Genomic DNA, 25,604 nt, shown 5'->3' with positions numbered 1-25,604 from the left:
AGTGTCACACCTAGTGTTCTCCTGCATACACCTACTCAAAGTCATCTGGGCAAGACTAATCAGAACAAGTGACCCTGCTGGTATCACATCAAAATTACGTTCTTTATTTATCCTGATATCCAGATTTGTTATCCTGATGAACGAAATGCTTGAAGGTTATTATAGCCCATGTACTTTCAACAAGAGGACATATCCATATCCCTGGTTTTTCATTCTACCAAAACAGATAACATACAAATCACATATAAATGTCTCTTGATGCTCTCGACAACGCAGTTGTAAATGACGATGATGGAGTGAAATCATACAAGTATTTTGGCTAAATTAGCTCTTGACTGTTAGGTTCTATGAGTTGTGTCATTCAGCCTGTAACATAACGCAGTCAAATGTTACAGAAAGTGATAGCTTTTTCCAGTAATTACAATTACTAATCCCATTACACTCATTACTTTGACATTTTGGGGATCCTCTTGTTTGATGTCATACTGAGAATTTGAGGACTGATATCAGTCTGGTCTCTGTGCATTTAGTGGACAGATTGGTCTGTGACGTGCTAGCCTACCTTGGCTAAGAGGCTGGAAGGGTGGAGGAAGTTAGCCTCTACCAAAAAAGGAGAAGCCCCTCCCGGTAATAGCAAATGCACCTCCCAGTTACTCCAAAGCATTTAGATGTTGCGTCTTCTCAGCTGGCCTGCTGACATTCAGCATCACTGGGTTATGTTCAGAGTTGGAGGATGTGTGAGCCCCTTAACTTAATTGTGAGGACGGGACTTCTGGAGTGCTGCAGCGTTTAGCCACCTTATTATAAGATAGCTGTTGATGGTCAGTAATACCTCCAAACCACAGACTAAATGTTCTCACTGACCTTCATTTAGTGTTTACCTTTTTCTGGTAACAATTCATACACTTTTTTGTTTTGCTGCAGTATGGCCTTGGACTGAATGAATGACTAATCACCATAGACTCTATAAAAAGGAACTATTTTCTTTCTACCGATTTATAGCAAGCCTCAAGTGGCAATTTAAGGAACTGCAGAGGTTGCTGCTCGGAAATTACATGGAAATTTAATCAGGCATAAAAAAAGGCACTACACCTGTAGTTTCTGTGTGGCCTTATTTATCCAGCATGCATTTTGCTGGCATGGTGAAGGCAGTCAGCAAGACTCACTGTTAAAATGTTCAATCCAGACTCTGCAGCCTTAATGCTGGATATGCAGTGCAATGTATTTCATGCAAACATGCTGGGTTATAACATGAATTTAAATGTTAGAAAGCACTGTGTAACTTATTATATATTGTATTAAACTCCATAGATGACAACAGTGTAGTAGGTGTGGCTAAAGCATAGACTGTATATAAAGATGGATGACGCATCTCCACTTCCTCCTGCTGTTACAAAAATGAAGTCAAAATATCCCAGATATGGGAGTTGCCATCTTGTGCTGGTCATGTCATTTGGAGCCAGAGTCTGCGCAGTAGTGATCGGGGTTGGAGCCGCAGTATCGAGCTCCGGCCCATACACCCTGCCAACTCAATCGCAAGCAGGGCTCAGCTGTCAATCATGATTTGAAACCCCCTTTTTCTAGCATCAAATAACTCATTAAAACCAAACTTATCAGAAAATGGAACACTTGAACATACATCGGCGTGATAAGCTCTGAAAATCTTTTGAGAAGCGCCAAATCTAAATGACTCATTTTAGTCCATAGGGGTGTAACTATGACAGGCTTTGCTCTTTTGTGAAGAGTACAGTGTTTTAAAATTTAAACCTTTCTTATGCATTTTATGACAGCAAAAAAAATAAACATCCAACCAAAACCAATTAGGAGTTGTGAGAAACAAAGAGGGGTATCTTCACAACTCCTAATTGGTTTTGGTTGGATGTTTATTTTTTGGCTGTCATCTATTACTGCACACTGCTAATTTTCTTATGTTGCTCAGCCCACACCCACACTCCCACTGGGAGACAGTGCATTAAGTGCTAACTTGTTTTCCTTTTTTTCCTTTTCGCTCCAGCAAGTGGTTTCAGCAGTTCGAGCAGGTGTGAACCCATCAGGAAATGCATCCAATCAGACGAGCCTCTGGGACATCAGTTCCTCCTTTTTCTTTGCTGGGACTGTTATCACCACTATCGGTAAGAAAAGTAGTTTCTGCCTCTTTAACAACTCACTCCTCATTCTTTTCTCTTTGTAGATGATTCTGACAATACTTCACACTAGTTGCATGCTTTGAGAATGCATACAAAATGTAAAGACATTTACTTTTCAAACTGTAGAAACATTTTTGGCTGTATAAGCACTGTCCATTTATCATTTCTCCTCGTGCACAAAGGCGGCAGAAGCACAATGCAATTTTGATGACCATTTTGGCATGAAATTGCATTTGCATAGCAAAATTACACTTGCTAACCCAAAACCTGCATCAGCTCCTTTTCCAGATCATGCTTCATTGCACCAGGATTGCGCTTGGACTACTAGTCAACAAAATTGCAAAGATTTGCTGGCCACTCACTTGCACTTGCCTTTGCACTTGCTCACAGTTTCACAAAATCAGAGCCTGTTATATTTATCAGCAACAAAACAAAAAATGTTGTTTTCTACTTGTAATTCACAACAAGAGAAATTAGGTCTATGAGCTACAAAATGACTCAACGTGCAAGCAGGTATACCAGGGTCTAAGTACCCGACCCAACTCAAACCCGAAGGTGTACCAACTTGGGACAACTAGGAGGCCAAAAACATTGCTAAATAGGGCTTAAAGAGGGGGTTTCATACTTGTTTGTTTGAACGCTTGGGCAGGCTCTTGCCCAGCCTTGGACTGTAGAGTCTTGTAATCTGTGACTAAACTAAAATTATTCTCAGTAAATTATTTTGCGCCTCATTCTAAAGTTTTGAAGTGTCACCAAGATTAAGTACTCTTCTCTGTAATACAATTAGTCTCCTCTTAATTTACAACAACAGGCAATATGTCTAAAACTTACAAAACAATAAGCATGTTGCAATGTATCAGAAAGTTAATGAGTGTCTGTTGGAGATAATGGGAACAATCTCAGATGTACTGACTTTCAGTGCATAGAGTCAATGTTGCAGTGGCTTTTTTGTGTTTCAGCGATGTGGCAGCACTTTGATGTGTATTATTTTCTAAAACTTGTTAACTGAACAAGAACTGTAGCCTAAAGAGTTTAAAGGTATCTGACACTACTTTAGATTAGGATTTTTAAGGGCCTATGCTCATTTGCTCTTACTGTATTATGTAATCAAGGAGCTGTCAACTGTCTCACACTGTAGCACATTCATACAGCCTGAGACTCTAACACGCTTCCCTTTTCCATCATCTTTTTTGCACCACCCCTTGCTCTCTCTGTCACCTCCAGCTGTAAGAGCTTACTAATCAGGAAAACGGAACAGCTCACACACACACACACACACACAGCTAGTCTGACAGCTCATCTGGCTCTTCTAAGCGGACCTTGACAGATCGGTGCTTCTGTTCAGTGGGCTGTTGGGCTCCATTTCACATCTCTACTACCTATATGTACATACACACACACTGCAGCATCCTGTCAGAGCTCATTCTCCATTTTTTCAAAGAAATTGTGCTCTCTAACCCAAACCCCTCTCCAGCCCCTTTTACAGATTTTGCTGCACTGCACCAGGCTTGTGCTCATACCAAAGTTGCAAAAATGGATTGGCCACAGAAACAGCACACAGCTAGTCTTCTCTGGCTCGTCCAAGCAGACCATAACATATCAGCTTGTCTGTTTTGTAGGCTGTTGGGCTCCACTTCATGTCTCCTGGATCCTGTCAATGTCAGAAAATGTTACAAAATAACTTTTGCCCTCTGGTTGGAAAATATTTGTGCTTTTTTTAATCAGATTTAAGGTAATTGCATGTAGGCATAGAGTAAAAGCTGCACTGTGTGTTTTCACTGTGCTTACCTTAGATTGAGTATGTTGACTTTCTGTTACTGAACTCAAGCTTGCTCTCTACAAAAGGCAGATTTACTGAAGTTTGACTTTGAGTGGTGTTTTCTCATGAAATGAGCTACGGTTTAATTCCTGAAGCAGAGAAAAAGGAGAGCTCTGTAGCTTTAATTTTGTTTTGAGTACATAGATTTGTTGTGCTTGCTTTTTTTCTTTTTGAAGGTGCACAGAAATGGTCATTTTGGTACATAAGTGCTTGAGTTTTCATAGCTTTGATTTTTCTGCAGAAACCTCAGTCCCAGGTGGTGTTTTGTGTGTATCACCTTTGATGCGTGTTAGTGTAAACAGCACATAATTGCTGTACTGCCTGTTGGCAATCATCATAATTTTGTCTGATTGGTACAAAATGTACTGTGGCGATTGCTGCTATGCAAAGAAATCATATTTCAGAGAAGCTATTACTAAAGCCATTGTGTAAATTCTTTGTCAGTGACCAACAATTCAGCAGGCGTACCAGAAATACAGTTTGCTCCCTCTCACAGCTTTCTTATATTCATCTGGCTTTACATGAGCTACCACAGATTGATGCAGTAACGATTGATCTCACAGTATTTCTTCCCTGTGGGATTCCTTAGTTTAGTCTCTCCTCCTGTTATATTCCAAATTAACGTCACATTTCCCATAGTGTATAGATCAAAACAGATCTCATACGTAAAATTAAAGGTCATTATCATTCTTTTTTACACACTTGTCCCCCTTGGACTCTGTTTTCAGTGGGGCACGGGTGTCCTGATTCCAAAATGATCAGTTTTATTTTATTTTTATTCATACATACATACATACAGTGGCCATGAAAAAAATGTCCTTTTTGAAAAACTTTGCTCTTGAAGCTAAATGTGAAATCCATCCAGGGCAACATCTTAGTGTGTCTAATTATAGGAAGTATAGTTGAAAACAATGAGACAATGTTTCCCCAATCAGCTTACTGTAATACCCTCTAAAACCCACCATGACAGGGTTTCATTCATTTTTCGCATTTCAGTGATCCAAAAAACAACAAAACCAACACTGTGTCTTTAACAGAAGTTAATAAAGTCACCACAGTTAAATGTTGTGCTGCCGTTTTCACTCACTTAATGAGTTTAGAAGGAAGTCATTAAGCAACTGCATTTGTTTCTTCAAAGAGATGGTACAGACCATGACACATTACCGCATGTGATCATTATATAACTGAGTCAGTAGTGTCATGAATGCAGTGATTTGGGGCCCATACTGACAAATAGGTTTGTCTATTGCAAGGCTTTAGCTCATTATAAAGTGGAAATTAGCTTAAGGTTAATGCATTATTCATGCAGACAATGAGTCAAGTGTGAAATAATTTAATGACTTATTGGTATTTAACTGAATTTGGTGTTTAACCTTTAATTTTATGTCCTATAAGAGAAAAGTGTCTAAGCAGAGCAGAATGTGTTCTGAAACTGAAAAAGTCAGACTTCTTAGTCAAATATATATCATCTGAATCCTGAAATCCACATTAATACATATAATCATTACATATACATATAACAATTACATATAAATCCAAGTTTTCCAATTTTTTCCAACTGTCAAATTCTGTAATTCTCTGTTTAAAAATGCTTATATGTTTGTTGAACCTAATTTTGCAATTTTTATCCTATTTGAAGTAAGTAAATAAATAAAGTTTATTTAGTATTGCACCTTTCACATAGCAAGGTAACAAAGTGCTTATAATTAAAAATAAAACTATGAAAACAGTAAAAAGAATCAAACAATATAACATAAGCAACAACATGTCATAGAGATTTTGTCCTGTTTCCTGTTTTATTTTGTAGTGTTCTCCTCCCCTTGTGTGTCTTGTGGTTTTGCTTCCTGTCTTTGTTTGCTATCCCTCCAGTTTAGATTGTTGGCCCCTCCTTGATTGATTGCACCTGTGTCTCGTTGTCTCACCTACCTTAGTGTATTTAGTCCGGGTCTTTTCCTTTGTTCATTGTCAGGTTGTTGTCCTTGTCATGTGCATTTTTCATTGTACTTTGTTCCCATGTCCAGCCTCCTGGCATATCTTACCGTGAGCTCTATGGTACTGATTCTTTGTTCCTTGGACCTTGCTTGTACTGTGGACTTGTGAACTTTTGCCTGCTCCCTGTCGGATTTGTTTGCTTTGTTTGGACTTGTTCTCTGTTTTGACCGCTGTCTGCCACACTACACAAGCCAGCTACCCGTCCTATAGGAAGCGCATTCCACAGTGTCGGAGCCACCACTTCAAAGGCACATAAAAAAAGATAAGATGGGTGTGATGTGATGTGAGTCGTCCTGCTGGACCTGGTCAACAGCCTCACAGCAGCATTCTAGACCATTTGTCTGGAGACGACTTGCTGAGGCAGGTGAAAAGGGAAATGCAGTAGTCTAGCCGGGATGATATAAAAATGTGAATGATCATCTCTAGCTCAAGTTGTGATATAACAGATCTGAGTTTGGCAATATTTCTTAAATGGAAGAAACATTTACGAGTCATACGTAGACTGATCAAATATAACACCAAGATTTCTAAGATTAGACCCAATACGTTGAGCAACCTTGGAAGCTAAGCTATCTGAAGCAATGATAAGGACCTCAGTGTTATCTGTGTTTAACTGTAAAAAGTTGTTAGCCAGTCCTTAATGGCAGTCAAACAATTGTGCAAAACAGTCAGTTTGTTAGTCTCATCAGGCTCAAAAGAGACATACAGTTGGATATCATCAGTGTAACAGTGATAAGAGACACCTTTTTTAAATTTGCTAATAATATGACCCAAGGGAAGCATACAAAGCAAATAATATAGGACCCAAGACAGAACCCTGAGGCACACCACAGGAAAGAGCAGCAGTTTCAGACATGTAGGGACCAAGCGACACAGAAAAACTCCTGTCTGAGAGATAGGAGGAGAACCAGTCCAGGGCACTCCCAGAGACACCCACCCACTGCTTAAACCTTTCAGTCAGGATGCTGTGATCTACAGTATCAAAAGCTGCGCGAAGATCCAGCAGCACCAAAACAGAGCATTCACCTACATCAGAAAACATCATTATGTCATTGGAGGCTCTGAGAAGAGCTGTTTCAGTGGAATGCTTCTGACAAAATCCAGATTGGTACTTATCTAATTAGCTAGTTATTTGAATACAGAAGAACAGTCAATTGTCTCTGAATGCCACCAATTTATCTCAGTGCATGGCACAAAATCTTGTTAAGCGTAACTTGCTTTTCATGTCTGATACTGTGATAGCATTCAAAGGTGAGCAAGAATTAATCTGTTTAATTCAGTCTAAAAGAAAATAGAAGTGAGTGCAGTTTCAAATTATAGAGCTGCTGTTTCTTGTTTGTTCTGCAGGGGCACCCAGAGGTGTTAAAAACGTATCCGGCATCCTGTCTAATCATGGAATAAATTAGACTTGATTGACAATTTTCTCACATTTAATGTCCAATGTGTGACTGGGAAGTCATTAGAAGGCACCCTGCAGCTCCTATCCTGAGACAAATGACTGCATTAATATAAAAAAAGTAGATGTAGTTCATAATGTAGAACCCTTTATGAAACGTTAAATAATAAAAGCCATGTGTTGTTGAATGTGTGGGGTCAGGTTTACATAAGGGACAGGTCTTGAAGGTTTTTGTTTACAAGGATACACACTTCTATAGGCCCCATCTGCTTTTCTAGCTGCACATGATAAGATGAAAGGCAGTGAACCAGTGATGGACTCACATTTGTGTGTTTTCGTGTGTGCACGTACATATGAAGGCCTGGCATGCTGTGTCTTTTAATTTTGGGTGTTCATTTTTCTTCTCATTTTTCATTCACATCAGAGTTGCTTGAGGACAGAGGGTGTAAATTATAAACTATAGTCAGTGCTTTTACACAACTTCCATCTCTCACCAGTGAAATTTCTTAAAGCTATTCTACTGCATCTGTATGCAGTGATGTTATAGCACAGTCAAGCTTTGTCAGATTTTTTCCTGTCTACCCAGTTTAGTTTCAACTGATATTACTTCTTCTGCCAGCTTTGATGAAAATATGATGTGCACTAATGAGATACAGAATGTGCAACAAATAGAAAATATACACAGACAAGTAGTGATAGCATTCATTGCTTGTGCTACTATAGTGGACAATGACCACAGTTCCCAGTACTTTATTGCAAGGCATTAGCATAACTTCCCTGAAACCTTTAGAGAAAAGAATTCACAGGATCTTTCTTACATAAATGCTCTCTGTTCCTTCCCAGGGAAAAGTCCAAAACAAAAAGAGCATAAAAGAGTCTAATCACACTAAAGATAAGCTAAACAAAAATCTCATAATTTAAATAAATAACACATTCCTTCAGAAAAATAATGCAAAAAACAAAAAAATTGCCCGCAAAAACCCATATATTTCACAGGATCTCTTTTGTGTAAATGCTCTCTGTGTTTGTGCAACGCCATGAGCAGAGTTACAAAATGCTCCATGCTAGCCAGCGTGGTTTCAACAGCACTGCAAACTGCCACACACGTGCTAATTTACACTAACATTTTGAATGAAATGCTGCCTGATGAGCTAATTAACTATCTGTGTCTCCTTTCTGTCAGGATTCGGGAACATCTCTCCTCACACAGAAGGTGGGCGGATCTTCTGTATCATTTACGCTCTGCTGGGGATCCCCCTATTTGGATTCTTATTGGCTGGTGTCGGGGACCAGTTGGGGACCATTTTTGGGAAGGGCATTGCCAAAGTAGAGAAGATGATTGTGGTGAGCTCCTGTGCTTCTATGAGCTTGTTTTTGTCAATGTCAGTGAGCCATTTTAATGTAGGTAACGCAGTCACATTTGACGACTTAATTATTCATGTAATGCAAAGGCAGCTGTAAAAGTATATTGCCATAGCTGTTCTTATAAGGAACTGCAATATCGAAGTGTCAAGATTAAAGCTGCAACATAAACACTCCTAAACACTACAGCTGAAGATTAAAAAGTGCAGACTTCAGTAGTCAGTACTTGACTGTGTGGAAGAAGTGGATGCAGTTTTTGGTTTGTCATAACAGCAGACTTCTGGAAACCAATCTAAAATGCAGTTTGAAGTGTTGAAAGCCCAGATCACAAAAGTTGTTTTAGAGCAATATTTCAGAATTCAGACAGTTTTGGTGTTTTTTGTTGCCTTTTGTGCTGAACTCACTGGACTGTTGCCAACTTGTTTCTTTGTTTATGGCAGTGGAATAAACTAGCAACATACACAGATCGATACTCTGAAATAATGATGGTAGGCTTATTTACTACATTGCAATTCACACATTGACTTCTATCCATATATACATAGTATACACATGCACACAAAAACACACATCACAGTGCGCCAGAGCAGTTAGAAGGCACCATTACTCATGTTGGACATAGAGAATATAAATGGACTCTGCTGGGCAGTCTGGTTGATGGTTAGTCATTAAGTTTCTCATGGAAACTCAAAGGTTCACCCTGAAAAAACAAAGCAATCAAACAGCTGCTCAGTGTACAAACCAATAAGGATGATTTGACAACAGTGACTGTCAAGAAGTTTCCACACCTATAACAGATTAAATCCAGCAAAGTTTATTTTATTTTCTCATCTGTTGTTTGCTTTTTATTTGTCTCTGTACCAGAATCACATGTGCTTTTTATAAACTATCGTTTATCAAATGGACTGTGCAGCTAATTGATGTCTGGAAAGATAATACTGTAATGAATCGTAATAACAAAATCTATAATAAACGTAATCATACAGATGGACGCAATACAAAAGTGGTTCATAAAAATAAAAGTAACCATAACAGATGTTAAATAAATATATAAATAATTACGATTGGTGACTAAAGATAAGTAAGTAGATAAGTACAAGCACGGAAAAGATGTGTTTTTCATATAAGAAATACTCATAATTGCATCATATCGTTAGGATTTGCCCTGAAGTGAACAACAGTTACAGTAATGTAAAAGCCAGCAGAATGCAGAGATGAGTTTGGAACAATGTTACACTGCAGTGAGCTCATTGGTATCATATGGAGCAAGGCTGTTAAGTGGTTTGAAAACAAAGACCACCTGAATTTCTATAAAATAGCATGATGTTCAAAGGAGAAGAAAATATCAAATTAGCGTTCTGTATGGTGAAGAAAAACAGCACAGATGCTACCAGTTACACATAATTTTTCTTCATATGAGTGTGAAGTGTTAATTAGGTGGTAAGTAGCTGTTAACATCCATGCACCCAGTCGATTTGGTGTCAGAGGACTGTGACTGGAGCCATGTACAGTATGTTGGCAGAGGAGTCATAAGAACCAGCTAATATCATGGCCCAATGGGAGGATGGGACTGTAAAGAGTGAAATTCTTTTCTCCATGGTGGACCATCAGTGATTTGAAACAGTTCAGACTGCTGGCGTGTGGTGTGTTGGTACTGACAAGTATCACAATCTTGGATGCACAAGGGTGCTTTTCCAGTAAGGCAGGACTTCTGTTGACAGTAGCTCGGGGACGGAGCACTATGTTTCAGCTGTCTTTATGTCCCAGATGATGGAGTCCCCAATGATTACTGTACTCAGAGCCACAACAAAGGCACTTTGGTTACGGTGAGGAAAAGGTTGTGGTTTCAGATAAATGTTAATAAAGTAAACACATCCTGTCTTGTGCTTCAAGTCATTGTTGACTTTTTAAACCAAAACCACAATCTTTCTCTAACCTTAGCCAAGTGCTGTGAGTGCCTAAACATAACCAGAAAAACGTTTAATATTGCTCTTGTTGCTATGAGCAGACATTGTTTTACAAGTTTGCTATTTTAGGAAAACAAATTAAATACTTTAGTCAGTAAGCATTTTACTGATACCGTAGGTTCAGTATCAACACTGTTTATACGTTAATTAAAATTTCTTACTTGTTTCGTAATCATCATAATTATTATCATCCTCAGCACTCCACCATGTAAAATAGTTTTCATTTCTATTTCTATTTCTACTTCTATGACTTATTATTTATTCACTGATCTACTGTATATACATTTTTTGAGTAGGGAACTACAAAACTCATTATACAACCCTATGTTGTAAAATGATCAATACATTTATCTTGTATCTTGTAATTATGTTGATTAAAAACATAACCTGGGTGGCATTTTGTTTCCCTATTTGCTGTTGCAAATAACTATTATATAAATGTAATTTCTAGGAAACAGCATTATGCAGAGAAACACCGCAATCTAGATAAGCTAAGAGCTGAGATATGCTTCACAGTAGCAATCGTATCAAAATCATTACATTTTCTACCAGAGCTCATTTTCATAGGACGTTCTCTTGTATCTGTGTGCGATGTGTTGCGATGTGCACATACACAAGCAGGTCGTGGAAATTTAGATAAAATGCTAATGCTAAAATGGTCACTGATTTCAGTATAACAACCTCCATTTCCAGTATAAAAGCACTAACAATAGCACTTTTTCAAGAAACCAGATACTTGGTAGCAACAGGTGAATTATTATTTTGATTCATTGCTGGCTCTTTGTCTATCCTCCTGGGGGACGAGGATAGAGGTTGACAGTTGGCCTCAAACAATGGAAATGGATGGACTGTAGCAGCTGCTGAAGTAGCTGCCCTTCAGTAAGGATGCTGGCTGAGAAACCACCTCAGCTTCACTAGTCCCTAATGTGGTACTGTAAGGCTCACTGTAGGTCTGTATACTTCTGTAGTGTACTTTGTTCAGTGCAGTGAGGACATCACAGACTCAGTGATCTGACGTCTGCCCGCTCTTTATGCTTCCCCTCAGTGGCACTGTGCTTTGGGCTTACATAACTGGAGGGAAAAAGGGCAAGGTGCACTGGGAACCAGCTGAAAGCAGTCACCTCAAGTGGAAAGGCAGCAGAGAAAACAGCAGCATGTAGAATATACTCTAATGTACTGCAACTGTGATGCAAAAGACGGACTGCAGAGCTCACATCAAATTAAAATTCTCATTTACAGTTGATAGCACAGCCTGTAACTGCAATTAATCCATTATATCTGCTACTATGACTGCATGTGAAATATTTTATAAGTCATCCATATTACAGCATATCAAGTCAGCTCTCCCCAGCTTGGGTGGGCGTGCCATCTAACAGTGAAAGTTATGCCACATGAGCTTGGCAGCCTGACATTAGAAAACAACAAATGTATTCCTAGAAGGAGGTCAAAGGAAGTGAGTCATCACTTGTCAAGTGAGCCACAAAAAAAGCCTGTGGGAAATGATGGGAAATAGGCAGCATGTTTTCAAGTGTTAAATTCCTCCACAATCATTTGAGGAAAGGTCTTGTGCTACAAGTGGGGACTAAATTGAAATAATATTCATGTTGGCCAATTAATAAACTGTATTACACCACTAATTACATTGCATGGGAACGTAAACCATCAACCCTATTAAAATACAGGCCTATTTGCATTCATAGCCTCTGGACTCAGTTCCTCTGCTCTGAGCGTTTAATTTCTTTCAGGCATTCCCCTCTCATTCCCACTGGTTTCATTAAAGAGTTTATTTTCTGTATGCGGAAATCATCTATTCTTTGTTTCAACAATTCTTCTATCTCCCTACAGAAGTGGAAAGTCAGCCAGACGAAGATCCGCGTCTTCTCCACGCTGCTCTTCATCCTGTTTGGGTGCCTCATCTTCGTGGCCCTGCCAGTCATCATCTTCAAGCACATTGAGGGCTGGAGCACACTCGAGTCCATCTACTTTGTCGTCATCACCCTCACCACGATCGGCTTTGGAGATTTTGTTGCTGGTGAAAAAGGTCACTTGATTTTTTTGTCTGATTTATAGGCCATCTTTCATTTTTATATCTGAATCCCAGTTTAGAATCAGTGTATTTATAGCTGAGTTATTCCTCAGCCAGTCTGACTCAACAGCGATACAGTAAGCCTCCTTTCGGCCAGCTACAGTCTGTGCTTCATATTATGATAGATGTATTCTGACAGTTTTTTCTGATGCATCTGTATCCATGCAATATGTTTAGTGCTCCCATCTGTTAAACCAGAAATCTATACTCAATACTGCCAAAAAACTCAAATAGGTTATGAATTTACTCACAAATCATATAATAAAAATCAAAAAATTGCCATGTTATTAAAAATCATAATCATACTTTAATGAATACTATAATACTATAAACTGAAGTATTTCCGCATTCATAGACATTTATCAGAGCCATCCCATGCCAGTGAAACTGAAACACGTCACCCACTCGTTACATTTAAAATAGTTTGACATTTTGGAAAATACGCTTATTCACTTTCTTGCTGAGAATTAGGTGAGAAGTTTTCATGTCTGTACGGTAAATATGAAGCTGGAGGCAGCAGCAGGTTAGCTTAGCTTAGCATAAAGACTAAGGTTCACGAATTAACATAATATATCTTGTTTGTATAACCCTCAGAAAATCACAAGTGAAAAGATGTAAATTTGTTTTACTTACTATGTGCCAGACTATTGGCACATAGGCAACCAGCAGAGACTCCAGGAAGTTACTGCTCCCAGTCATTAAATAGTCTGACACTTAACCCCCAGTAAAATGGCCAATTGTCATTTTACATTTTGGTTTTTGTACAGATTAAACAAACGAGGCACAACGTCAGTTAGTGGGCTGAGAGGCTGGTTAGCAGATTTTGTTATCTTTGACAGAGCCAGGCTAGCTGTTTCCCCCTGTTTTAAGTCTTTATACTGAGCTAAGCTAACTGGCTGCTTGTGGTAGAGTTATATTTGAGAGTGGTATGTAACTTCTCATCTAACTCTTGGTAAGAAAGTGAATAAGCGTATTTTCCTAAATGTCAGACTATTCCTTTATTAACTGATCCTGTAGCCAGTTACATTTTTAAATGATGACATGATTTTAATGTACAGTATTTTCATGCCTACATTTTAGTCATAGAAAATCCTTAATAAGAGGGATTATATAATATCTAAAGAATTAATTGCACACATTATACATAATACAGAATATACGTGTGTGTATGTGAGAGGGGAAAAGCAGAAGAGGCAAAACGAGAGAGAGTGAGAATTGGTGCATCTGTAAGTGTGTGTGTGTGTGTGTGTGTGTGTGTGTGTGCTTGTGCGTGTGTAAGCAGGTGGTATTAGCTTGATTTGACCTGATTGAAAGACTACAAGGGAGAGGCAGATGTGAAATATCACAAACACATAGCTGCTAGATTAAACTTCCCTGAGCAGGCCTAATGATTATAGATTAGATTACACCACCTGTGCCAACCTGTAGTTACAGTAAACTAATTAGCTTGCACTGCAGTTAGTTAAACTGGTGCTGTAATGGGTGGTTATCTAACTACACAGTGAGCGGGCTGGCTGTGCTTTATCATGCCAGTTGATTTGTTGAGGGTTCATCCAAAAGATACAGCTCATGGTGGGAGGCAAAACAGCATATAAATGTAGTGAAGCTAATGTTTGCACGTGGATAGGACTTATATTATTAAGATAAGGCAGAGTAAGTCCATGCAGTTGATGTAACATGCATCCAGATGCTGTATCAGACATGTCACAGATATATTTACATATCTAAATCTATTCAGGAGTCACTTATATCTAAATATCTATGTACGTCTTGATCCACATGTCATTTTCACGTCATGCCAAATTTTTGGCTCATTCCATGTGGGATTATGTGACACCTCTGTATGTCATCAAAAATACACCGAGGCATCTTCTGGCAACACATATACTAAGCCAAAAGAAAAACAGAAATCATAATATAACTTGTAGATTTACTTGATTTCAATATTACAATATTATATGTTTACATGTTTTAACAAACAGGTTATGTTTACATTCCTTGTTTCTCGTCAAAATGTATTGTGTGTATCCTTGAGGTGTTGAATGCATTTCCTTTATGATAAAACATATGTAAGGCATTTTTTTAAAGTATATTTTAAATTGTGCATTGTGTTTTGTTTGCTAGCAGTCTTCTTCTTCACTGCCTTTGTTGGCGCATTACCGCCACCAATTGTCAGTTAGCAGAAAAGCGTGAAACTGATGTAAATCACACTGCCTGCATCCTTGTGCACATGCACAATACAAACAAAACAGGGACCTAGTTGTAAAAGCATTGCACCATAGTGCTACTTGTGGTCAGAAACTCCCCAAGGTACCTTTAACTTTCATCCTGTAAAAGACTTTCTTCCCTCATCAAGACTTTCTCCAAATAACTATTAAACAAGTTTAATATTTCATATGTGAATAACCAACTCAGTCTTTGTCATGTTTTAAAGAACCTGTGTCATTTTTTTATTTTACTGAACAAAATATTAGTTTAAAAGAAAAGAAAATACTAAATGACACTTGTTTTCTATATCACTGAGTGGGCGCATGGGACAAATCCGCTGTTTAGACCTATATCCAGCAGGCGATTTGTTAATTTTTAACAAGGGGGACGAAGGGTTTCCTGGTTTGTTTCGTTCACCTGCGCTAGCGAACCGACTCATGACCCCCCCATAGCTATATAGTTCAGAGAATATTATAGATCCAAGACAAAACTGACAGAAGGGCGGGACTCCGAGAAAAAGTTGCAATTATAAATCCATCTGCTACTTCAGCACCACGGACAGCACCATGGATTTATCAATCTACAGCACAGTTAGGCTACTAATATTTCAGAGCCATGGTCGGGGCCATAGATTCTAACTTGTACAAACCTCAGTCAGGTAAAGGATCAAGTCAGGCAGACTAGACGAACATTTTCAACTAAACAGACCCCTCTGCCCCTGCACTCTCTGCTACTGGAGGGTGTTAAGTTAACAAGGGGGATGCTTTTTGGTCATTTTGCTAACACGGGGGATGGCATCCCCCCTTATCCCCACTCACTACTGCTATATATATATATATATATATATATATATATATCTCAATTCTAATATTTATGTCAATATACTGTATATATGCATTTACAGTATACGTAGATGTTTACATAGTCAGATCAGACCCAAGATTTTACAATTGATCTAAGAACAATACCCATTAATCATTATTAGAGCATCAAGATCACACAATTGGATTTACAGGATAAGAAAACAGTCCCTGAACATTTTATTTTAAATTTGATGCATAGTGCAATTTTACTCTTACTTAGTATTAGACTGAATTTATCTCCCTCTTTGTATTCTATATATTGTTACAAATGGTCCTACTCAGAACTGACTCAAATGCTCATGGACAATTAAAGAAGCACCACAGCAGAAAGACATGACTACCCTTTAAGGTAGAAAGACCGAGGCTCATTAAAATGATACAAGTATGAAAGTTAACCCATTTTACTCAACTGACTTAACTGGCTGTATCAGGCCTTCTTACACTAAAATCAGTCCTGCTTGTGTTTGTTCTTCCTCTCAGAATGATATGGTTTGGTAAGTAACACATGTAACCCAGGATAATGTAACAGACTTGTATAACCCACTTGTTGTGTCTTTGGTTCTGCAGGTGGGTCAGAGAGTCCAGAGTATCTGGACTACTACAAGCCTGTGGTGTGGTTTTGGATCCTGGTGGGCCTGGCATACTTTGCCGCCGTGCTCAGTATGATTGGAGACTGGTTCCGAGTCATCTCCAAGAAAACTAAAGAGGAGGTGCGTGCTGATGTGCTGTGAGTTATGTCACAATAAAGGTGATGCAAGTGGGATGTGAGAATCCTCTCTCTGATAAAGGAGGAAAAACTGAATTTCATCTTGGCAGTTTTCACAGAAAGGTGGAGAGGATGTTGGGAGGACAAGGATACATGATGAACAAAGCTTGTGGCTTTTTTTTTTATTGTGATGCTCAAATGTTAAAGAGTTCAGTATGCTTGAAATGAAATGCATGACTGGCTCCTCAATCTCTCTCTAAGCATGGCCAGATTAACTTTTAGGGACCCCTCAAGACAAAAAAAATGCTGTTAGGTCCCAATCACTACGTAAAAGTGGATTATCTGTTTCAAAAAGTTATAAAAAGGTGGTTTTAGAAGCTCTTAGACAATCCAACAAGCACTTTGTTTTAGCCTACTAAGGCCTTTAAAGTAGCAGCCTGCCCAACCATTTGCATTATACACATTTATAGAAAATAAAAACCTGCCCAAAATGTGTTCTCAATTTAAACTGCAGGGTAATTCATATTTAAAGAAAACATCACTAATACTAGTGCAACTCTAACTGCATTCGACCACTTCACGCTGCTGTAGCTTTATGTTGAACCTGACACACCTCTTCACCACCCTAACTAGCCCCAAATATAATATTGTAAGTGGAGGGACATTTGCTGTAAATTCACAGGTGTGATCCCATCCATCTCCCCTCATAGTGACAGAGTAATACCTCAGTGTTTTCCAGTTCCACTCTTCAAGCCATGAATCTGAAGTGATGAATATCCATGCTGGCTGCACCCAGTGGAGAAAATACCATCTCATACAAGAGTTGGATTAAATATTTGTTGAGCTTCCAGTGGCTGCTGCTGAGTAATAAGATACCTTGCTGTTCTGGTTCATTATTTATATGTAAAAAAGGGTGGAGAACCACACGCCCACATACACATGCAATCTCCTGCATAAACCAGCCACATGCACATCGTATTTCTTTATTCAATATAGCATGGGGGGTATATGGGAATCCTTCCACAGGCATAATTAGGAGTGCAGCTGTGGAGGCTGTGAGCTCTACAGAGAAATACATTACTGAGAGGGGGGGGGGGGGATCAGGCAGAGAAAGTGAGAAGAAGCAGGAGAAAGCACATACTCAAGTGTTTGTGCTCTAGTGTGTGTCTAATGTGCGCACACATACAGACACACCCCATGAATTTTAACTTAAACACTCAGAAGTCCGCTTTAAACAAGCACACGTCAGAGCCTAATAAATAATTGAACAGCCTGGAAAAAGAGGCCTAATGCATCATGAAGGTGAGATCAATAATGTGTTCGCTCCTCTCCCCTCCATTGCCTCTCAAGGACAATAAACAAACTCTGCCTACAAGATACAATACATTGTCTCCAGAAACCTGGGCCATTAGCACTAGTTAGTACGCACTAACGCATTAGGGTACAGTCAGCAGCCGGTTAGCTTAGCTTAGCAAAAAGACTGGAAACAGGGAAAGAGCTAGCCTGGCTTTGTCCATAGGTAGGACCTCTAAAGGTCACTAATTAACATGTTATATCTTGTTTGTTTAATCTGTACCAAAAACAAACAAAAAAACCCTCAAAGTATAACAATGACAGATTGTGGTTTTACGTGGGGTGTGCTGCACTATTTTTTAGCCGGAAGCTGTAACTTCCTGAAGTGACGGCTGGTTAGGATTTTCTTTTTACAGGTTAAACAAAACGGATGTAACAAGTTGATTAGTGAGCTTTAGAGGTGCTGGTAGGCGGATTTTGCGAAATTATTGTTTTAAAGAATCATCCCTAATTAACTGAATCAGATGCTAAATGGCAGGTAAACAATAACTATACAACAATAACAATAACCTCATCACATCTATTCCAAGAATATTCTCCTCAGTTTAGTCATTTCACACTATTTTTTAAATCTCCACATCTGCAATTGCACTCTATCATAGATGATCATTTACTGCAGATAATAGATGAAGGTTGTAGAGTTCTTTCATGGGCATCACAGCCAAGCCATGTTAAAGAATGCTCAAGACAAGAACTGTTAAACTGTAGTCTGAATAGATTAATGGATGTGTCATTTATGTTCACAAGAATGAACTCCATTCATTATTGGTGAGCTGTTCACATTTAGGTGGTCAGTTCTATTAAACTATTCTGTTTGACACCAATGAATACATTACAAAAATATATGCAGAGATTTTGTGCATGTGTGATACAGTAGGTCATTAATTACCTATTTAAAGGCACTGCCATCTCATTTCCAATTCCTGTATTATACATAGTCATGAAAAGTCTTCAGTCTTCATGGCCTCAGTTAAATGTGAGGGTGTGAACACACCTGTATGTATAAAAATATTTGTGGTTGAAACATTGTCATGTCTATGTAGAATAAAAGAATAATTGGGAAGAAGAAAGCCATGTTATTTTTTTCACGTAACTGTTACCCAGAACCTCTAAAGATTTCAAGGATGCATGTGTTTCTTGATGGGTAACAATTTAAAAGGGCCATACCAGTATTTTAGCCCCCAAACTACATATTTTATATGCTTTTACATTACAATTAAAATTTTCTACAACCTTCTTGACCTTTGATTTCCAGGCAGACATTGGTTTATAATCATTTCTTGAAATGCTACTTGCACTGACTTCCACCGTTATGCTTCTTTAGCATGCATGTTACCCAGACATTTTTTTAAAAACAGACATTTTCTGAAGCCAAACTACTCTAACTGCAGGTGTAAATGTACCATGTATGGATATTATAGGAATGAACAGGTTGTGCTTGATGACCTGCAGGCATCAATCTTCGGTCTCTCTCCGCAGGTTGGGGAGTTTCGGGCTCATGCAGCCGAGTGGACAGCAAACGTGTCAGCAGAGTTCAAAGAGACCCGGCGGCGGCTCAGTGTTGACATCTATGACAAGTTCCAGCGTGCTGCATCCATCAAGCGCAAGCTGTCATCCGAGCTGGGTATTAACACATCCATCAACCAGGAAATGACCCCTGGCAAGAGGACGCTGTCGGTCAACCTGTGTGAGGACAGAGAGGCTTACCCCAACTTGACTCTCTCCCTCAGTCCCGTCACGGGGGCCCTGGCCAGGAACGGCAGCCTCTACCTGAACGGTCTTAGCCCAGACTACGCTGACCGGCGGGAAATCGCCATCATTGAAAATCTAAAATGAGGAGCAGCATGAAAATGAGATTTAGGGAACTGAGTGAAACACATCTGGCAGCAGACAGAGCTTACAAACACACTCTTGTACTTATTGACTGAGCAGCTGTGATAAGGTACCCATGCACATTCATTAAATGGATTGTGCTCCAATCATTGATTGAAAACCTTGAGAGTGACTTAAACACAGATCAATCGTCAAGCGCTGTACTTTCACGTGTGTGTTTAACACTCACACAAAAACTTATGGTGTGTTAGCTCACAGGTTCCATTCATTCTATGAAGGAGTCCGACTTCCTTTCATTATGTCCGTGCCAACATGATCGACAGCTGTGCTAGTGATTGAGCCAAATAAGAAGCATGCTCCAGACTGTAACACATGATTTTATCAGTGGCATGAGTTTAACAAACCTCTCTCATGAGCAGGAAGAGAATGAAAGCCCATATTGAGTCAGCAACACATGGGACATCTTCTCATATAGCCACAAACAAGCCTGTAAACACACAGAAATAAATACGTCCATCAAAGCAATAGATGTATCTGTGCTCGTCTCTTGTTGAATTTCCAGAGGCCCTGATATCTGCATCAGATAAAGAGGATCCTCCCTGCTAAAAACACTCCATAATCAACAATGAACACTGGTTCTTGACGAGGTAGCAGTCCTGTGCTAACACAAAGGAATGTGGCTTTTTCTTTTAGTTGACACTTCCAGTATGAATTTATACGCCTTACATTCGCCGGTCAGTCTGCCCTCGCTAAAGAGAAGAATGTTGACATTTTTGTTCCTCCATGACTGCCATTCAGTTTTTCACCCTAAGGAATAATCCATTTGTGCCTTACTGAAAACCACACTGAACATGTGAGGATGGTGATGCATGAAAGACTGAGCAATGCTTTGTCTGTCCACTCATACTTTACATTATATATGAGCACAGTAGTAATAAAGATGTATATTTCACAGGCATCTTGGAAAAAACAGTATGAAGATGAGGCAAATGGAAGGAGAGGACGTGGACATTTTTATTTAACTCATTTTAAGAGAAATCTACAGGATTCATGGCAACTGAGTGGAGAATCTTTCTTGAGAAAAGAACTGTGAAAATGTCACGTTTCTGTCTGCCAGTGTGATTTAGCCATTTACTACCAGTCTTAATGTGTTGAGATAGTTACATTAACCACACAGTGCCAGGCTCACTGATCAGACCCTATACCAAAGTAATGATCCTGTTTTTCTGACAGAGCATCATAGAGAGGTATTGCCTCTGATCAAAGGATCAGAAGTGCTTTCTGTTATTTCTAAATCCTGTCCTGCAGGTTTCTAGAAACTGAAACCACTGTTATGTTTTTTCATGAAACTGAAACATAGAGCTTGGTGCATCCACACTGTCTTTTTTTCCAATTGGAAATAAATCCTGGTATGCATGGTACTGTAGCAATGAAAGCTCTGGGGCTGTGAAACATACTATATCTTTATCTTCGTGATGTTGCAGCTCTCATCGCTACATTCAGATATAAAGTTAGGGAATATTTCCTCAGCTGGTAAAGATGAGATCCTTTATGTCTTACCAATACTGAATGTACACCATCAGAAACCTCTATTTGCTGTATATCACTGCAGTGACTAAATAATCATGACTTTAGACATCTATGAGTTGCATCACATAGCATTAAGTAAATGCCTCTCTGTGGCTGATTTGGTGTTTATTAAAGATTATGAAAATGGTAGGAATGTCATTGTGGCACAGTTAAAATCTCACTTTGATTCTTAATACAGAATATACATTTAGATTTCACATTTTAAGCAGGCTCATTTTTCTTTCTTTTTTAATTCAGGATATTTCTGCAAGGATGGGAAATGGATTGCTTTTGATGACATTACTGTATGCAAGGCTATTTTAGGTTCTGGTGTCTCCCAGTTGAATGGTTTGGATTGTGTGTCTTATGGTGTTATTCAGTGCTTTTATCCAGCAAGATATGTAATATTCTCAATACATTTGATAGTGCTATTTACAGTTTGTAGCATTAAAATATATGTACAATACAGTGTGACTTACAAGAAAGTATGCCATATGTGGCAAACCAAGTCTGCTGGTCTGCTATACCAAATATATATCATTTATGGGTTATTGGGTGGAAAAGAGTATGTTTGTGTTAAAATAGACTACATTGATTTTGTTGTTGTAGTACATTTCAGGGCAACTTAATATCCTGTATAGTTGTATTCCTTAACTAAATGGCAGGATCCGGTTGCACCAGCTCTTTGTAAGTTTAAATTTAGTCTGTTTATGATTTAGGTGATTAGGTGGAGATTTATACATCACTAAATTAAAATTAAAAACTTAGAGAGTTGTTATTAAATATTTGCACCCAGTAGCTGCCAAATGCGACAGTTATGTAGCTAACTGAACATACGTTAGCTTGACTAACGAGGCTAAAAGAGGTAATGTAATATGGCCAACACTTCTGACCCGACACTTAACTGTCTATTGATGTCTACTGGGAAGATTTCAAATTACATTTTTTTTTAATTACACAACATACCTCAAATTAAAAAAGGTTATTCCAATACAGTTAAATTAAATAACCAAATAACTCAGCTATGTTAGCATAATCGGATATTTACCCACTTATTCTAAACTGCATAAATATATTACTAATTCTGAAACACATTTCTCCATGCATGCATATATAAATAAAACAATTAATACCTACATTTACAAAAGACTTGTAGTTAAGTTTAATATATCACATCGTTAAGGACTTTACACACAAACTTGATAATTGATTTACAATAGCTGGTGTAACCCAGTGTACGAAAGTATTAGTAGGTTACAAGTTTGCTCTCTTTTTTTGTTCTGAATCTGATTTGTGCAGAGCCTGACTGACTGTACTGTAAGGTCATCAGCTGTCATGTGTAATCAAGTCAAAGAGGAGTCACAAAGAGATTATGAAGAAAATAAGGATAGGAGACTCTTTCAAACATGGTTGGGTTTCTGAAAATACCATTATGTTTTGTGTTTCTAAAAAACAATCAATAGCATCAAAACACTTGTTGAACTGGCTGCAATACACTGAAACAAGGACTACTATTACATTAATGCTGAGTTGCCTGGGGGAAAGCAATCCAAGCCTTAGTGCAGCTGCTCAAAGCCAAGCCCCCAAACGTCGTCCTATTGCTTTTTTCCAGTCGGCCACATGATTGACAGCCACTGAGAGGCAATCTGTCAGCCCTGAATAAAGTCAAGGAGTGCTGTTGAAGGAGCGTTATGTAATATGTCAGGCCATGTGAGGATCCGTGTGCATGATTGTGTTTACAGCATAGACTGTAGTGTGTGTGTGCATGAATGAACTTATGAATGCGCATGTGCTTTGGGGTTTGCGAAAACTCATTTCTTGTCCACCCACAGCATTTTCACATGGCATCCTCTTCTTTTCCCAGGGTGACAGTTTTTAATTAGGTCTGTGGCTACATCAAAATCCCAGTTCAAGCATGTTGAATGTATCTATCCATTCATGACGGCAGAGATGAGCTTCATTATGAATGTAAGCACATGATTTAACATTGTGATTTATGTATGAAAAGAAGTTCAGTTAGCTCAGTGAGTATGCTGTGAAAATAACTACAGGCTTTTTAAAGCCACTGGCCCTCATTTATTTAAAAAACACAATGCCATAAAACATGATTATGTACCAATGATAGTCATAATTATCATAATAGTAGATAACAGTGTTATGTGGTTTCAGAAAATCTTAATAAAAATGTGCATCAGTGACATCAAGATCCATTTTTCATAACTTTGGTATGGATTTGGTCAACTTCCTAAAAATGTATGCATGAAAATCATTTTAAATGAGAGCCGTTATGTTAAGGCAAACTAAATTAACTGTTTACTCTGTAATTTTTAAATTCCTAATATCCCAAAATCTGTCAATCAGAATTTGCGAATATACATGTGGGGGGTCATGTACACACGTGCACATTTTTTTAAAAATCAACATGATTTCAAGCGTTGCATGCTACTTTAAATGTTACTGCCAATGTTTATAGATCAGATATGTCTATAATCGCAGGCTTTGCTTTGGTTTTAATAACAGTATGGCAACCATGTGTTTCCAGTATGTTAAAATGTTAATGTTGGTATGTCACCACAAAACATGACAAACTTTTCACACGGTTTAGAATAAAATATTTTATATGCAAAAAACACAGAAGGTTGCTATTTTCTTTTAGCTCTTGAAGGAAAGTTGCTCATTAAATTAAAGGCTAAGTATGGTGTGATTCTGTATTTTTCTTATTGTCACCAAATGCCATGAAAAGATCAAAAAGACATTATGTTAGTCTGTCTCTCAATGCTTTCTGACTTCCCCAGCCTGTCTGTTGCACTCAGCCTGGAGCCCACTGAAAATATAAATCTTTAAAAATGGCTAACAAATACATAGTATAAGTTTTAAAGAAGGCTAAGCAATTTCCCCAAACAGCTGGGTGCTACGTTTTTATCAAATGTTACTCCAACAGGAGTAAATAGTGTATTCGTTGGGGATTGTTTTCAGTGGGAGATTAATACACATTTGATGCTCTTGTGAGTATTTCTGGCAGCAGAACAGTGTATCAGGGATTGACTCAAAACTACACTGCCCATGTTCATAGTAATGAAGGAACATGTTACCCAGTGCAAAGACGTGGTACATTTATGTGTTTTTAATAGTTTTAGGTCTATGGCACAGAAGAATAGCCTATATCATGGTTTAGCTACATATGCGATACTTGTTAATAGGATCAATTCGTTGTTGGTTTTGGTCTTTCCATGGAGTTTGTTGACAATACAAAAGCAATAGAAGAGCCGTATCCTGTAAAAAAAAACAAAAAAAAAACAGAACAGTGTATCTGGACTAAAATGTACAAAACCTTTCATAATACGATTCCTGTTTTGTTTTGTACTAGCGTATTGCATTGCTATGCTGTAGTGTTTTTAGTAATTTGTCATGGTGAGTTTCCACATAAGAGCCTTATTTTTCATGAAGAATTATACAGCACTTGTCCCAGATAAACAACCTGCAGCCGGCTGTTCTGTGCAGCTCAATGATAAAAGGATACAATGCAGTTGTTATCACATGAACGCATTGACGGACACTGGCTGATAATGGATCAGGGCAAACTGATCTGAGTCAAAAGTTACAAAATGTTCTTCATGGCTCACAAGCACAGCATGGAGCGAGAAGGCTGCCACTCATGAGTTGTTGCATTGACACCATTTAATTTGTATATCTTTACTTCATGTGTTTTGTTTTGAGGATTTTTCTTTGTAACAACAACAACATGCAATCTGCAATATAAAGACAAAACCAATTCTGATCAGGGTCTGTGACGGTTTTCCTTAATCCGAACTGACAGGTTACTTAATGACTCCAAAGATAGAGAGTGACATTGCATGTCACCTCCCAGCCTCTGCCCTGTCACCAGACAGACAGGACCATAAGCACATCCTCAGATGCTGCATTACATCAAGAGGACACGACCCATGACTCTGTGCCCTTCAAATGGGAGCCAGTGTGATTCACTGCTGAGTTGATGACAGACTGGCTTTATAGACACAAAAAACAACAGATTTGAGCTCTTTTTTGGCACAGGAGTGATGATTTTAGACTGTTCAGAATCTACAGACTAATTTCGTTATGGTAAATTGGAAATATACAGGTATTTGTTTTGGGTAAAATTTTGTGAAACCCTTAAAGGTTTTCTTGTAAGCAGTCTGTACATATAGCAGGTAGACTATACTATCCATAACTGTATTAGTCAACCCATGCAGTCACTCAAAGCACTCAAAATGGCTGCTTGAAATATACTGAGATGCAAAGTATTTTGTATCCTGTAGACAGG

At 38.5% G+C, this 25,604-nt stretch overlaps 1 protein-coding gene across 1 annotated transcript in view; it reads left to right on the top strand.

Annotated features, from left to right (window-relative positions):
* The window catches only part of LOC122862809 (potassium channel subfamily K member 2-like), a 35,747-nt gene extending 10,668 nt beyond the window's left edge, over positions 1–25,079 (top strand). Inside the window, exons 3-7 of the mRNA XM_044168516.1 lie at positions 2,015–2,132; positions 8,538–8,698; positions 12,529–12,724; positions 16,408–16,550; positions 19,379–25,079. Coding sequence (XP_044024451.1) covers positions 2,015–2,132; positions 8,538–8,698; positions 12,529–12,724; positions 16,408–16,550; positions 19,379–19,735 — 975 coding nt within the window. The 3' untranslated portion in view covers positions 19,736–25,079. The remainder of the gene's footprint in view (positions 1–2,014; positions 2,133–8,537; positions 8,699–12,528; positions 12,725–16,407; positions 16,551–19,378) is intronic.
* Positions 25,080–25,604: the final 525 nt, after the last annotated feature.

This window comes from Siniperca chuatsi, linkage group LG16, assembly GCF_020085105.1.
Source record: "Siniperca chuatsi isolate FFG_IHB_CAS linkage group LG16, ASM2008510v1, whole genome shotgun sequence".
NCBI lineage: Eukaryota > Metazoa > Chordata > Actinopteri > Centrarchiformes > Sinipercidae > Siniperca > Siniperca chuatsi.
Note: the sequence above shows the minus strand (reverse complement) of the source record. Positions and strands in the feature narration are given on the sequence as shown.